Below are 14,857 nucleotides of genomic sequence, written 5' to 3'. Positions count from 1 at the left end.
ATGTTACCTCATTCATTTAACCTCTGGTTTGTGTTAAAGCTTTCTCCTTTGCAATAATTCCTACCAAAATGTCTAATGTTGTTCATATGCAGTAATGCTTTCATTTGACCTGTTAGCAAACTTAATAAAAGTTTCACATTTCAGAAAAATGGTATGTTCCTCCAGAACAGTGAAGGAGCTGGAGGCCTTTCTCAAGTGGTAGAGTGCCATCCAGCAAGAGCCTCTAAGTTCAAGCCCCAGTACTGACGGCAGAAAAGAGGATGAGCCAGCCATTGGTGACTGATTCCTGTAATCCTAGCTACTCATGAGATCAAGAAAGTCAGTGAGACTCTTATGTCCAGTTAACCACTGAAAAACCAGAAGGAGCTATGTGGCTCAAAATGTAGAGTGTTAGCCTTGAACAAAAAAACTCAAAAGAGTTCAAGCCCCACAGCCAATATCAAGAAACAAAAAAGGGGGCCTGGAGTTTGGCCTAGTGGTTAAAGTGCTTGCCTAGCATGCACGAAGACCCGGGTTCGATTCCTTGATACCACATATATAGAAAAGGCCGGAAGTGGTGCTGAGGCTCAAGTGGTAGAGTTCTAGCCTTGAGAAAGTCCAAGGACAGTGCTCAGGCCCTGAGCCCAGGGCTTGAGCCCAGGACTGGCAAAAAAAAAAAAAGAACCACAAAAGTAGTTTTTACAGCTAACATATATTTTGGATTAAATTCAGTTAGATATTTTCTCTATTTACTCTCATGACAAACTACTTTAAATGGAAGTCATTATTCCTGACGTTCTAATTCTTTTTAAAAGTCACCTTTTCTTGGCCCTTTTTTACTTTTAATAGACTCAGCAGCTGTAGTTGGCAAAAAAAAAAAAATAGTGGATTAAAGGTCTCAGGATGTGCTGAAGCAGTGTGAGAATCATTTCAAGCCAGAATTAACTTAGAAGCTAGAGAATCAATTAAGACATGAATATTTACCTTGCATAGAAATCATTCAAAGCCGGGCATGGTGGTTCACACCTATAATCCTAGCTACTCAGGAGGCTGAGATCTGAAGGTCAAGGTTCAAAGCCAGCCCTGGCACAAAAGGACCCAAGACTCTTTATCTCCAGTTAACCTCTAGTAAACAGGAAGTGGGGCTTGGCTTGAGTAGGGCAGTAGTCTTTAGCTGAAGAGCTCAGGGACAGAGCCCAGGCCTAGCTCAAGCCCCATGACCCACAAAAAAAAGGGAAAAAAAAAATCAGGTGGGGCACAATGGCTCCTACCTATAATCCTAGCTAATCAGGAGGCTGAAATCTGAGGGTCCTGGTTCAAAGCCAGCTCCGGCATTAAAGTCTACGAGATTTATAGCTCCAATTAACCACTAGAAAACTGGAAGTGGGACTGTGGCTCAAGGGGTACTGCACTAGCCTTGAGTTGAAGAGCTCAGGGACAGCACCAGGCCCAGAGTTCAAGCCCCATGACTGACCAAAAAAAATCATTCAGCTCCCTCCTGTGTTTTCATACTGTTTTGCTTTACTTACTAGCAAATAACTATGATTATGAATAGTATATTTTTCAATAAAATAGCTTGTGGACATAGATGTACCTCTTACTCAGATCATGATTAAGATTGATGAGATTCCAAAACCTTATATAATATTTAACATTTTCTTTAAATTCTAACCTTTTTTTTTTCCAGCCCTGGGGCATGAACTTAGTCCCTGACACTTTTTTGCTCGAGTCTAGTACTCAGACACTTGAGCCACAGTACCTCTTCCGGCTTTTTCTGTGGATGTGGTTCCAGAGAATCGAATCAGGGTTTTGTGCATGCTAGTCAAGCATGCTACCACCATGCCACACACCCAGACCATAGAATATAACCTTTTATAATATATTTTTAAAAATACCATTTGTTTATCCACCTATTTTTTTTTCCCAAAATGGGATTAAGTTCCGAGACTTGACCTTAAACCACTGGAGCTACACTTATTTGCTCACTTGTTGGCTTTTCAGATAGGATCTGATTTCTAGCACTGGTCTCAAACTTTCTCTGTTCTATAGCACATACCACTATGCATAGTCTTAGAATATATCGCAATGTTTTTTCTTGACACTTCTTTAAAGTACAGCTTAACTATATTCACCTCTTCGTTTTTGTGCTGGTACCAAGGCTTGAACTCACCATCTTGCACTTTCCTTTGGCTTTTTCTGTTGACAGCTGTTCTACGTAAGCCATAGAGCACTAGTCTTGAGAAAGTCCAAGGACTGTGCCCAGGCCCTGAGTTCTTACCCCAGGGCTAGCAAAAAGTAGACATTTAACATGTTTAAATTTAGAGAGGGTGGGGAGGGGAGCGCATTTCTTTGTACCCGTTTTCCTGATTTGTAGGCTGCTGCTCTTTTTTCCTTAGCCTCCTGAGTAGCTAGGATTACCTGGCTGGTAGGTTGTATTTTAAAGTGAGTGTGATCACATGCAGGGACAGATCACCAGACCTGAGTGTGGGCGGGCAGGCAGCACGGCAGCTGGAGTTCTGGCACGGTGTACTGCACTTTTTGCCAGAGGGGTGCAGAGCTTTGCGGGAAGAGATCTGTGGTCCTCAGTGAAAATGTAACCACAAAGTTTAACCTGAAAGTCACTTTAAAGTTTAAACCAGAGTTAGATTTCCATATGGTTATGACATTAACAGTGATATAAATCTTTTTTTTTTTGCTTTATATAACAAAGCTTTTATTGTCACTATTCCAAAACATATAAAAATATTTTCTCTGTAATAATGCATTTGTCCTACATATAAAATATACCAAGGTATTGGAGGGAAATATTAAATGCTTAGATTATTTTTGGTCAATTTCTAGTCATTTGTGAATAAATGACTTAGATTACTAATCTTAATGTTTCAATTTAATCTTCACAGAGGATACCTCAAGTATCTCTACCCATTGACAATCTTTTTGGTACTAATAATTAGGTGTATTTGAAAGAAATAAAATACTACATCATCTTCAATTTAAAATCTTTGATACAGACTTAGTTTCTCAACAATTAGTGGCTTAAGTAGTTACATAAAACTTTGACTTGTTTTTTTTTTATGAAGATATTTAAGGGTAAATATAAATGAGAATAAGAGACTGACTTACCTTCTTAAGAAAGCAAGGCAGAGCCAGGTGTGCCTCACACCTGCAATTCTAGCACTCAGGAGACTTGAGATCTGAGGATTGCCTTTCAAAGCCAGCCCAGCACTAAAGAACACGTGAGACTCATCTCCAATTAACCACTAGAAAACGGGAAGTGCGGCTGTGGCTCCAGGGGAACGGTGGTACCCTTGAGCTGAAGAGCTCAGGGACAGTGCCCCATATACCCACCAAAAAAAAAAAAAAGGCAAGGTAAGAGCTAACCACTGGTGACTGATATCCTAATCCTGGCTATTCAGGAGCTGAGGATCAGAAGCCAGCCCATTCAGAGACCCAGATCTTGAATGATGGGTTACTAACATGCTTCCTCAGATAACTCTTGGTAAGTTACCAGACATTTTCTGTTTGTGTATTCTGCTTACAGATTGCTGGACTTGGTTGTGCAGCCTGTCCCCCAGCCTTCTCAGGGTTTGGAATTTATTCAACAAAGTCCCACAAGATCTCCTATGTACCTGCTATCCAGCTCACCGCCGTTGAGTTCAAAATTAAAGCGATCGCATCAGAATACAGCTAGATCTTCAGAATTACTTTTACTTGAAACTCCTCTTGTAGTTAAGGTTGGTATTACATATCTATTATCTGCATCACAAAGACTGGCGAGTTCTCATTTTTCAAGTAGTCTAGAAACTGAGCTGTTTTTAATTGATACCACTAAATAGTCATAGCTTAAAATAGTTTTCATTTGGGCCGGGAGTTTGGCCTAGTGGTAGAGTGCTTGCCTAGCATGTACGAAGACCCGGGTTCGATTCCTCGGTACCACATACATAGAAAAAAGAAGCTGGAAATGGTGCTGAGGCTCAAGTGGTAGAGCTCCAGCCTTGAGAAAGTCCAAGGACAATGCTCAGGCCCTGAGCTCAAGCCCAGGACTGGCAAAAAAACAAAACAGAACAAAAAAACCCATAGTTTTCACTTTTCTTTGGCTGTCTACACAAAGTACCATTTTTTGCATTCTCCTGTGTCTGGGGAAGGGTCAGTGGAGCTGGGACTAAAGGGCCTGTGCTTAATATGCATAGGCTGCACTGCAGAGCCACACCACTAGCTCTCTTTTGTGCTGGCTGTTTTTGAAATTGGGTCTCCTGTTGTGGCTGGCATTACAAGCCTACACCACCATGCCCATCTTCTTTCAGTGACTTAGAGACTCAGTGCCTTGGCTGCTCTGGACATTACAAATACCATATTTATTATAAGCACAGCAGGGGCTTTTTGTTGTTTTTTTGTTTTTGCCAATCCTAGGGATTCAACTCAGGACCTGGGCACTGTACTTGAGCTTTCTGAAAGCTAGTGCTCTACCACTACAGCTCTACTTCCAGCTTTTTCTGTGTATGAGGTACCAAGGAATCGAACCCACAGCTTCATGCCTGCTAGGCAAGCCCTCTGCCACTAAGCCATGCTCCTGGCTCAGCAGTTAGTCTTAATCAGGCATGTACATTTCCTTGGGTCATGCTTAACAGGTATCATGGATCATTTTGCTTTGAAGTGTTACTATTTATATTCTCTACAGTCAGTTTGAGACAGGATGAAATCAAGGAAATTTTCTTGGAGGGGTCAGTGATGGAACTTGAACTCTGGTCCTAGGTGCTGTTCCTGAGTTCTAGGGACAGTGCCTAGGCCCGGAGTTCTTCAGCTCAAGGTACCACCCTACCCCTTGAGTAACAGCGCCACTGCTACTTCTGGTTTTCTGGTGGATAATTAGAGATAAGTCTCACAGCCAGACTCGGTGGCTCACTCCTGCAATCCTTGCTACTCTGGAGGCTGAGATCTGAAGATCAAGGTTCAAAGCCAGCCCAGGCACAAAAGGACCTGAGACTCTTTATCTCCAATTAACCTCTAGAAAACAGGAAGTGAGGCTTGGCTTAAGGGTGGAATGCCAGCCTTGAGCTGAAAAACTCAGGGACAGCACCCAGGCGGGGTTCAAGTCCCATGACCCACACATACACAAAAAAGAGTCTCAGACTAGTGCCCAGGCTAGCTTTGAACAGCAATCCTCAGCTCTCAGCCTTCTGAGTAGCTAGGCTGACAGACGTGAGCCATCACACCTGGCCAAAGAATTATTTTTATGTCTAAAAATTACTGTAGTAGTTAAGCACCAGTGGCTCCTGCCTGTCAGCCTCGCTACTTAAGTGGTTGAGATCTGAAGATGGCAGTTAGATCCCAGCCTGGTTAGGGAAGTTGGTGAGGCTCTGGAATGGAAAGCCAGGAAGTGGGGCTGTGCTTCATGTAGTAGGGCACTGGCCTTGAACAAAATGGCTCGGAGACAGTGCCCTTCAAACCCAGAATCCACACCAGAAAAAGTTGCTACAGTCTTGTAATTTGTCCAATAGGCTCAGTTTCCTAGACATTTAGTGGACAAATAAAAATTCAAGTGCTATTTTAAAGTTATATTTATTCATTATATTCTGTTTTTAGGATTTTTATTGGATTTTTGGTTTTCTAAGACACGGAAGTCTGTCTTTTGATTTTCCTATAAGTTCTATTATTACACTTATACTTCATATCTTTCACTTAATTGATCGAAGATGCTTAGGTATATAGAATTACTTTATATGTCATAACTTTACATTTCAAAAGGTCTCAAAGACTTTTCCATCGATCTAAAGTAAAGATTTGTACTGTACACCTAAAGAATTGTACTGTACATCTTAGTGATGAGAGGATGTACCGTTGGACGTACATCACCCATTGTCTCCTCTTACATAAACACTTTCATAAAACTAATACTGGAATTCCATTTATTCTTTATCTTAGAAAGCAAAAACTTTAGCTATGTCAGTTACTTCTTCTGGATTTGCTGAGCTTACTCCTCCGTCCATCCTAAGGTCTGGTCTTCGGACAACACCGTTAGCATCTCCATCATTGTCACCTGGAAGGTCTCTCTCTCCACCTTTGCGACTTAAAGAAACCCGAATATCATTCATGGAAGAAGGCATGAACACAAAGTGGATGACTGGAGTAAGTTTGATAATAGGAGAGAACGTTTAACAAAATACTTATAATCCTACATATCTTCATACAGTCTTAATTAAAAATGTGAGAGCAGGGCCAGGAGTGTGGCCTGGTGACATGCATGAAGCCCTGGGTTCGATTTCCTGGTACCACATACATAGAAAACGCTGGAAGTGGTGTTGTGGCTCAAGTGGTAGAGCTAGTCTTAAAAGCTGAAAGCCAGTGCTCAGGCCCTGAGTTCAAGCCCCAGTACTGGCAAAAAAGCCATGAGAGAACTGTCTGAGCCAAATCTACCATTACACAAGTTAAAGGCATGGGCTCGGTGACACCAGGTATATTGGTAAAATGAGACTAGAATCTTATCTTCCTAATTTTTAGTCCATGGGAGTTTGTTTTGCTTTAGTGTTCCTATGTGATCTTTCTACTTGTTATTAATTGGTTATGTTGAGCTGGATATACCATAGGAACTCTACTGTAGATTAATAGTAATCGAGTCACTTGATAATTATTGGTCATCTAGCCTGTTCTGTTTTATTCTGCAAAGGATGATATATTGGCCAGTTTTAAAAGAATTGACAATTGTTAATTTTGTTGTCTGAAGAGAATAGATTTGGAACAGTGAGTTAGAGAATTTGAAGAAATTCGGAGCATGAAAAGTGTGAATGTGATTAGAACAAATACCTTAAGGTGACTCATCTTAAATTTTGTAATCTAGGCTTTCCATAAATGTGGCTTTCCAGCAGAAAATGAATGGCTAAAGAGCAAAGATAAAAACACACACTTTTCTCTGAATATCCCTGCCAAGGAGGAGGAAGGAATGGATTCAGGATCACAAAGTGTGGAGAAACTGGATGTGAGCAAAGAAAACAGCATCGTCTCGGCGAGATCGGACCAGACAACCCTGGAGTACCAGGATGCACCGGCACCGGAGGACCTGGACGATAGTGTTTTCATGTCCTCTAAGCCAGCAGACTCTTCCGGCGGGCTGATTACTCACCTCACAGAGCAGGCTGAGAACGACAGTGATAAAGCTGTGTGTGAGTCAGAAGTGATTTCTTCAGATGGGGGGAAACAAATAGGTAAGAACTCATTCCCACTTAGCCACAGCAGCCATTGATACTCTCCGATCGTTTTTAGTTTATGCTTCTCTTTCATCAGCCTCCTGGGGTGCTGGCCTTACCTGCCACCCCAAGTAATAGATGTGGAGCAGTACTGTCAAGTGATGTGGTGGGATGTGGGAGGAGGAGTTCAAAACTAGAGAAGTAGAGAAAAGGGAACTGCCCCAAAGAGGGACTGGGGATGTGGCTTAGTGGTAGAGTGCTCACCCAGCGTGCCTGAATCCCTGGGTTGGATTCTTCGATACCACATAAACAGAGAAGGACAGAAGTGGTACTGTGGCTCAAGTGGTAGGGTGCTAGCCTTGAGCAAAAGAAGCCCCAGGACAGGCAGGCAGGCAGGCAGGCAGGAAGGAAGGAAGAACAGTGCCTTGAAAAGTAGTAGTATGACTACTTAGGTACTCAGGAGGTTGAGATCTCAGGCTTGAGGTTCAAAGCCAGCCCAGGCAGATGAAACTCTTACCTCTAATTAACCACCAGAAAGCTGGAAGTGGCACCGTAGCCCAAAGTGTAAGAGAGCTAGCCTTGAGCTGAAGAGCTCAGGGTCAGTGCCCTGGCCCAGATTTCAAGACCCACAACCAACTAAAGAAAAGTAGTAGTCTGAGTAGCCATAGAACATTTGATGTAATAATTTTATTTGTGATATGTGTTTTATAGGCAATGTGGAAGTGGCAGAGGAGGCAATTTCAGAATTAAATAATTTAAGCCCCAATCAAGGAGTTGGAGCTTCTCTTGATGTGTCATCAGTCCATGAAGGGTAAGCTTATGAAGACAGAGGCAATATTTTTAAAGAATAGTACAATGTTCTAGAGTAAAATATTCTCTACCTGATAGAGCTTGCCTGTTCTTCTCCATTCTGGTAATGACTGCGTGATAGGAGCCTGCTTGTATATTCAGTGCTTTTTTTCTTTTTTTCCAGTCATAGGACTTGAACCTAGGGTCTGGGCGCTGTCCCTAAGCTCTTGGTGGATAATAAGCGTTTCATGGGCTTCAGTGCCTGGGCTGGCTTTGGACCCTGATCCTCAGATCTCAGCCTCCCGAGTAGATAAGATTACAGGTGTGATAGTTCAGTAATTGCTATACGGTCTTACATTGCTACTAGACATCTGTTTAAGTACAGGTGGGTGTTGAGGCTAAGCTCTTCAAATGTTCCTCAGTGAGTCTGTCTCTGTGAAGAGCTTTCTCCTTGCAGTAGTCCAGAGGTGAACAGCCACAGGGTTCCTGTCAGATCATACGACCTTAGGACGATGTCTCAGCGATAGTTTTGTTCCCCATGATTTGGTTGATGCAAGTTTCAGTAATATTTTTTGACTACTACTCGAACTGTTCTCCCAAATAATTTCATTGACGCTTGGTGCTAGGTGCTGTAGTGGAGTGTTGCTCTTAGCCTGGTGACACTGGCCTGTTATCTTGGCTATCTGGAGGCTGGTGGTAGGAAAGAAGGCAGTCTTGGGGTGTCCCAGGACAGAAATGTGAGAATCTACTTGAAAAATCATTTAAAGCCAAACAAGGCTGGAGCTGTGGCTTGAGTGAGGGGAGGGAGTGGGAGACGCAGTCCTGGTTCAGAAAGCTGGAAGATGTGAAATTTTAGGCTTCGAAGCCAGCCTAGGCTGGAACATCTGTGAGACTCTTTATCTCTACTGAATGACCTCCTCCCCCCAAAGGAAAGAAAACCAAAGAGGAGCTCAAAAGCAGTAAGATACATTGCATTTCAGCACATTGACACGATTGTAGATGATACAAAAACAAAACAAAACCAGCTCTACTTAACAAAAGTAAGTAGAATTAGTAAAATTAACCTACATAAAAGACAAGACACTGTAAAATGGTTGAGTGCTTTATAATGAAATAAGCAACTTCACAAACAGGCCACGCAGTCTAAGATGCTGATAATCGCCTAGTATAGCTAGTTCCTTCACATACTTCACCTGAGCATAAACGGACGGGCTGTTGTGTCATTTGTTAATTCTGATGTGTATATGGGGGCTGGATCAGTTGTGGGGTTTGAACTCTGGGTGCTGTCCCTGAACTCTTCAGCTCAAGACTAGTGGTCTATCACTTGAGCCACAGTGACACTTCCAGTTTTCTGGTGGTTAATTTAAGAGTCTCACAGACTTTTGTGCCCAGGCTGGCTTTGAACTACGATCCTCAGGTCTCAGCCTCCTGAGTAGCTAGGGTTACAGGTATGAACCACCGGTACCTGGTGTGGGGGGGGGGGTACTGAGGATTGAACCCAGGACGTTGCACTTGCTAAAGCAAGTTCTTTGCCAATGAGCTACATCCATTATGACATGTATAAATATGTATATATTTCAAATACCTGTCTTTTGAGTTTCCTACGTAATACTGTTTGTGTTGTTTTTAAAAATCAACATCTTTATTTGAGCTTTAGAGAAAGGCCAGCTTTGGATATGGCTCTTCACATATTCTGCAACTTGCTTTTTATTGTGTTACTTAACACAGGTTTTAATCTCCCATTCTGCATCGTTTGTCATAGTCTTTACAGTTAGCATTAAACTGCTCATCTTGGTCTTACTAAGTTAGGAAATACTACATATATAACAAATATTTTTGAAGAATATGGCCACTAATTATTAAAAATTACCCCAAGTGTAGTTTATACTAATGGCATTTAAGTCTATTTTGACATGGAAAAACAAGTGCAACATTACTTGTTTACTAAATTCACTTGTAAATTTTACAGTACTCAAAATGAGCTCAAATGGTCATTTTTCTGAATCTTCAACAACATAACAAGTACTGGGCCAGCAAGGCTCAGACAGGGGGTCTTCTTACACAGAGAAAGCTGTTTTCTTTCATTCTTTCTTTTCTCCTCTCCCTCTCTCCCCCCCAACCCCCTCCCCCAAGTCCTAAGGGCTTGAATTCAGGGCCTGGGCACTGTCCTAGCTCTCTACCACTTGAGCCACAGCGCCATTTCTGGCTTTTTCTGTTTTATGTAGTACTGAGGAATTGAACCTAGGACTTCATGCATACTAGGCAAGCACTCTGCCACTAAGCTACATTCCCAAACCTGTCTGTTTTTTTTTTCTAAGGAAAACGCTTCCTTCAGTGGCCAAGGCGCTAGCTTTGGATGAAGGATTAATACCTGTTGAAACCTGCCCCTCTACAATTAGATCAGACAACAGTAAGTATTACTTTGAATTCAGGATTATTTTGTTCTAATGTTTGGAATAAAACTTTTTTTTTTCTCTTTGAGGAACAAAAGAATCTTGTATCCAGGGCTTCATGCCTTAATTTTGTTCTTTTTTTTTCCCTAGTGAGTACAGGTGGCTTAAACTTTGCCTCCTGTTCCTTCTGGGTTTTAAGGCCACAGCTGGTGTTGATCCACTTGAAACTACCTCCACCTCCTGGGGTTTGGGTTGCTGGCTAAGTGTAGATTATAGTTTCTTGGATTTGTGACTCTAACCATGATTCTCAGCTGTCAGCTTCCAGAAAAGCTGGGGTTACAAGTGTGATCCACTGACACCTGACTACCATTTTGAAATTCTCATAGTGGGAAAATCTTAGAGTGGATTTTACAGACATAGTTTCCTTGGAAAACATGGAAGAAGACTAGAATATTTCTAGAAGAGAATATTTCCAGCACATGACAGCTTACTCATAGATATTAAATGTGTGGAATTCATTTAGGCTTTTAACTAGTTAGTTGCCTTTTGTTTCTTAAATGCTTCTTTTGAGGACACTCACTTTGTACAGATATGAGAAGATATTTCCTAGGTAGGCTCAGAGTTGATTTGGGTACACAGGTACCTAGAATGTCTCTTCCTCTGGGAAGAGGAAGCAATTCTTCGACGTAGTTACTTTCTGACTCTGAAAGAGCATGCTTTTACTTTTACACCTTCCTGTGAGGCCTTGAGCAAGTTTGAGCTTACCTAGCTTTGCCCCAGCATTGTGTGTGGGTCTGTGCCAGCCTGGAGGGGTCACATTAGTACAGTATATCCCTTTCTCAAATCTGTGTAGGTCCTGTTTCTTAGTTTACACTGAAAGATTGACTCTCATTTCTCTTTCAGACATGGCAGGCATCGCTAGTGGAAGCCCTCGGCTCTCTGCTGCAGAAAGTCCTGTGATCTCTGAGCATGAGCTTGACCAGGAAATGGCACAGAAAGTTAAAGACCCTGAAACAGAAGCTGATGTGCTAAAAGAAAGTGTTGACTTACCAGAAGAAAAGCCTCCAATTTCTGACACTCCTCCAGATTCTCAAGAAATTCATGTAAAAAAATTATTTTTACTTCTTTGTCAGTTTTGGTTTAGTTAGGTTTCAAGACATAGTACAACTCTTCATATATACTCACTTAATCTGAGTACATGTAGAAAGTTGGAATATTTTGTGAAATGTGTAAGAACAAAAAGAACCAAAAGACTTTTAAAAGCCACAAATTAACAATTGCAATTTTTGCTTATGATTTGCTTCAAGTGAAATCTTATTTAGCCACAGGAAAACATACTATTACTCCAGAAGCAAGCATAACATTTATAAAGTGTTAAACGCATATATGTTGAAGTAAGTGAATGCCGGTAAATAGGATTCCCCTGCATATATATGTGGGTAAGGTTCAACTTCTATACTCTGTGGAGATTTTTCTAGTGTTTAATATGACTTGTTTTTCTAAAATTTTATCAAGAAGGTACTTTTCTACATGATAAATATGTTTATTATATAGAAACTCATACATATAGAAATCTAGCTGTATGGAGTTTGGGGAATTTACTAGCTTAAAAACATGGATTAATTGGGCACTGTTGTTTCACGCCTATAATCCTAGCTTCTCAGGAGGCTGAGATGTGAGGATCATTTTCCAAAGCCAGCCAGAGCAGGAAAATCAGTGAGACTCTTATCTCCAGTTAACTAACAAAAGGCCAGCAGTGGAGCTGTGGGTCAAGTGGTAGAGCTCAGCAACCTTGAGCAAAAAAAAAAAAAAAGCTCAAGTTTGGCTTCCAGGCCCTGTTCAAGCCCCAAAAGCAACACACACACAAAAAGTTGCACTTGTCTCCACCTTGGTCTTTCTGAGTACTCTCACCGTGAACTAGAAGGCTGACGTCTCCGTCCTTCCTCTGGGAAGCAAAACTGTGGGTGTGGTTTACACAGGACCTTCATTCACAGGCTGCGTACCACCTGTCATCTCACTAAATGTTTGGGGAGTGTGAAAATGTTATTGTTTAGGTGGGCGGTAATGTTCTACCTTCTTGGTCAGGCAATCTCTCTGTTACTTTCTACCTCCTCCTTTTTCTCCCCTTCCCCTACCAAAAGGTAAATGCAAGGACCATTCCTTCTTCCACCAAACCCTTGCAGGAGAGGTACTGAACTTGAAAGCCTTAGGAATTTCATGATTTATGCAGCCCCAGCAAAGGGAAGAGGATTGAGTCTAGCCCAAGGGAGCTTATGTAGGTGACTTGTTCTTCAACCTTATGGGGTCATGCTTTTTAGAAAAGTGGATAATTAGGTAGTTTGGGGATTGTTGTTAAATAATTTTGTGGGTTATTTTTTCTGGTTAAGTTTTTTCTTGGGTGAGAGGAGAATAAGTCCTTGATTTAATCGAAATTCTCAGAACCAGTAGTTTTTAGGATTTTGTTAATAAATACTGGGTTTTGGGTTTTGTTTGTTTCTTTTTGGCTAGGAAATGCAGAATTTCTAGTTTAGTTCCAGACATATTATCAAAACTTTTCTGTCTAGTTATTTTGAGTGAAATCTGATTGTTTAAATAGATATTTTATAAAGTAAACCTATTAGTATATACCATATCAAACATTGCTTATGTTTAAAAATGCACACACTAAAAATAAAAAGTCCTATATCTTAAAATTAACCATTCACTTACGTTCAATTCATTTTAGGTGGTTGGACATGATAAGTTTGCAGTTCAAAATCCAGAAGAAGAGACTAGAAATTTTTCATTTCAAGAGTTGTATCCCTCGGGAACTCTTAAACTTCACTATAACTTTGATACGATTGAACAGCAGTTCTGTGACCTGCCTGATAACAAAGAGCCTGCCGAGTGTGACCTCGCTGAAGTAGATGGGGAACTTTTTGTGGCTCAGAGCAACTTCACCCTGATACTGGAAGGTGAAGAAGGAGAGGCTGATGCAGGCGATTCTGCGGCTGCCCACATCACCAGGACAGCCCATGGGACAGATAGGGAGGGGGAGGGTCAGGGCCATGCCACAATCATGCCACCTGCCACGACCACGACTGGCGACCACGGAGCCCAGAAGTTAGAATCGCTACCACATGTGCCTGAACCAATTAAAGCAGCTATTGCGGAAAATCTGTTAGACGTAATTAAAGATACAAGAAGTAAAGAAATTATGTCTGTTGCAGGGGAACAGTCCATTCATGAAAACACCCCTTTGAGAAGCCAAAAGGTGACGCGTTCCAGGTCAGCCAAGGCCACGCTGAAGGCTGTTCAGGAAGCAAGTCCGGGGACCCCCACGGTCGGCCAGAGTGATAGCACGATTTCCTCCAGAACTCGCACCAGGAGGCAGCAGCGAGTCCAGAGCCTGGGTGTCTCTTCAGAGCAGCAACAGCCCGTAGCCGTGGCTACTCCTAAGACTCCAGGACTGACAGCCAAAAAGAGAACGGGAAAATCAAGAGAAGTTCCTGAGGCCTCAGAAAGTTCTTATGCTGACGTGACTGCACTGTCTCAGAGCCAGAAAACACCTCAAAACTATGCAACTCCCCGCAGAGGAAGGAGAAAGAAGGAAGTTAATCTAGACATGGTAGAGAGTGTTGATGCTAGGGAGCAGGAATCTCAAGCAGCCCCAGGTAGGGAACCAAAAAGGTTAAAATGGGAGCAGCTGGAGCCTGCCGCTGAAGAAACTCCTCTTGCAAAAGAGACGCGGAGAAGGACAAAAAAGTCTGTAGAAAACCAGCATGGGGCCGAAGTTATAAATGATCCAAGTGTTAGCAGGGTACCAAGTCCTAGCAGAACTGTGAGAAAGCTGAGAAGATCTACTTTAGAAACCCCGCAGAGCCCCCGAGCGGGGGAGGCTGGAGAGCATGGGGACCCGCAGCCTCCTCTGCGGGGGAGACGGGCCAGAGGGAGGGGAGCTGAGAGGCTAAGGGTGCTAGACGAGGCTGAGTGTGTCTTGCTCCCCCAGGCTCTCCCAGCAGAGCTGGATATGACCCCCACACCTAGGAAACGGGGAAGACCCAGGAAAGCCAATCCGTCCGAAGACGCTGGGTCCACATCTGTTAAGGAAGAAAAAAGTTCCAAGAAGAGAGATGTTGTTAATGTCCGGAGATGGGTAAGAAACACCCCGGCCAGAAGTGAAAGTCTTCATGTGTCAACACTGGCCTTAGAAAACTCCATTTCAGTGCCGATGACAAGTTCTAGAAAGAGGATCACAAAGGAGCCTGAAAATCAAAGCCAGGAACATCCACCAGGCTCAGCCGCTGGAGACCACCGAGATGAGGCCCCGCCCGACAGAGGGGAGCGGTGGCGCGTGCGGCACTCGGCCGTTACTAAATCTTCCCCTAACACAAGGACTAGATCTAGTAAGGCCCTCCTGCCAGACCTTCCTGAACCAAAACGCAAGCCTTTATCTACTCCTGTAGCAAAGCTTCCAAGGAAAGCAAAAGGTGACTTTTATTTTTACTTGTATTTTGTCTCATTTAGGATGCTTGG

General features: G+C 42.5%; 1 protein-coding gene across 2 annotated transcripts in view; it reads left to right on the top strand.

Moving 5' to 3' along the window:
- Positions 1-14,857, top strand: part of Ahctf1 (AT-hook containing transcription factor 1) — a 61,711-nt gene that overhangs the window by 42,681 nt on the left and 4,173 nt on the right. For both annotated transcript variants that reach the window (XM_090341534.1, XM_090341535.1), the window contains 7 exons: positions 3,521-3,713; positions 5,902-6,105; positions 6,815-7,178; positions 7,872-7,971; positions 10,268-10,359; positions 11,246-11,445; positions 13,068-14,811. In XM_090341534.1, coding sequence (XP_090197660.1) covers positions 3,521-3,713; positions 5,902-6,105; positions 6,815-7,178; positions 7,872-7,971; positions 10,268-10,359; positions 11,246-11,445; positions 13,068-14,811 — 2,897 coding nt within the window. The remainder of the gene's footprint in view (positions 1-3,520; positions 3,714-5,901; positions 6,106-6,814; positions 7,179-7,871; positions 7,972-10,267; positions 10,360-11,245; positions 11,446-13,067; positions 14,812-14,857) is intronic.

This window comes from Megascapheus bottae, chromosome 10, assembly GCF_031878675.1.
Source record: "Megascapheus bottae isolate mThoBot1 chromosome 10, mThoBot2.hap1, whole genome shotgun sequence".
Taxonomy (NCBI): domain Eukaryota; kingdom Metazoa; phylum Chordata; class Mammalia; order Rodentia; family Geomyidae; genus Megascapheus; species Megascapheus bottae.
Note: the sequence above shows the minus strand (reverse complement) of the source record. Positions and strands in the feature narration are given on the sequence as shown.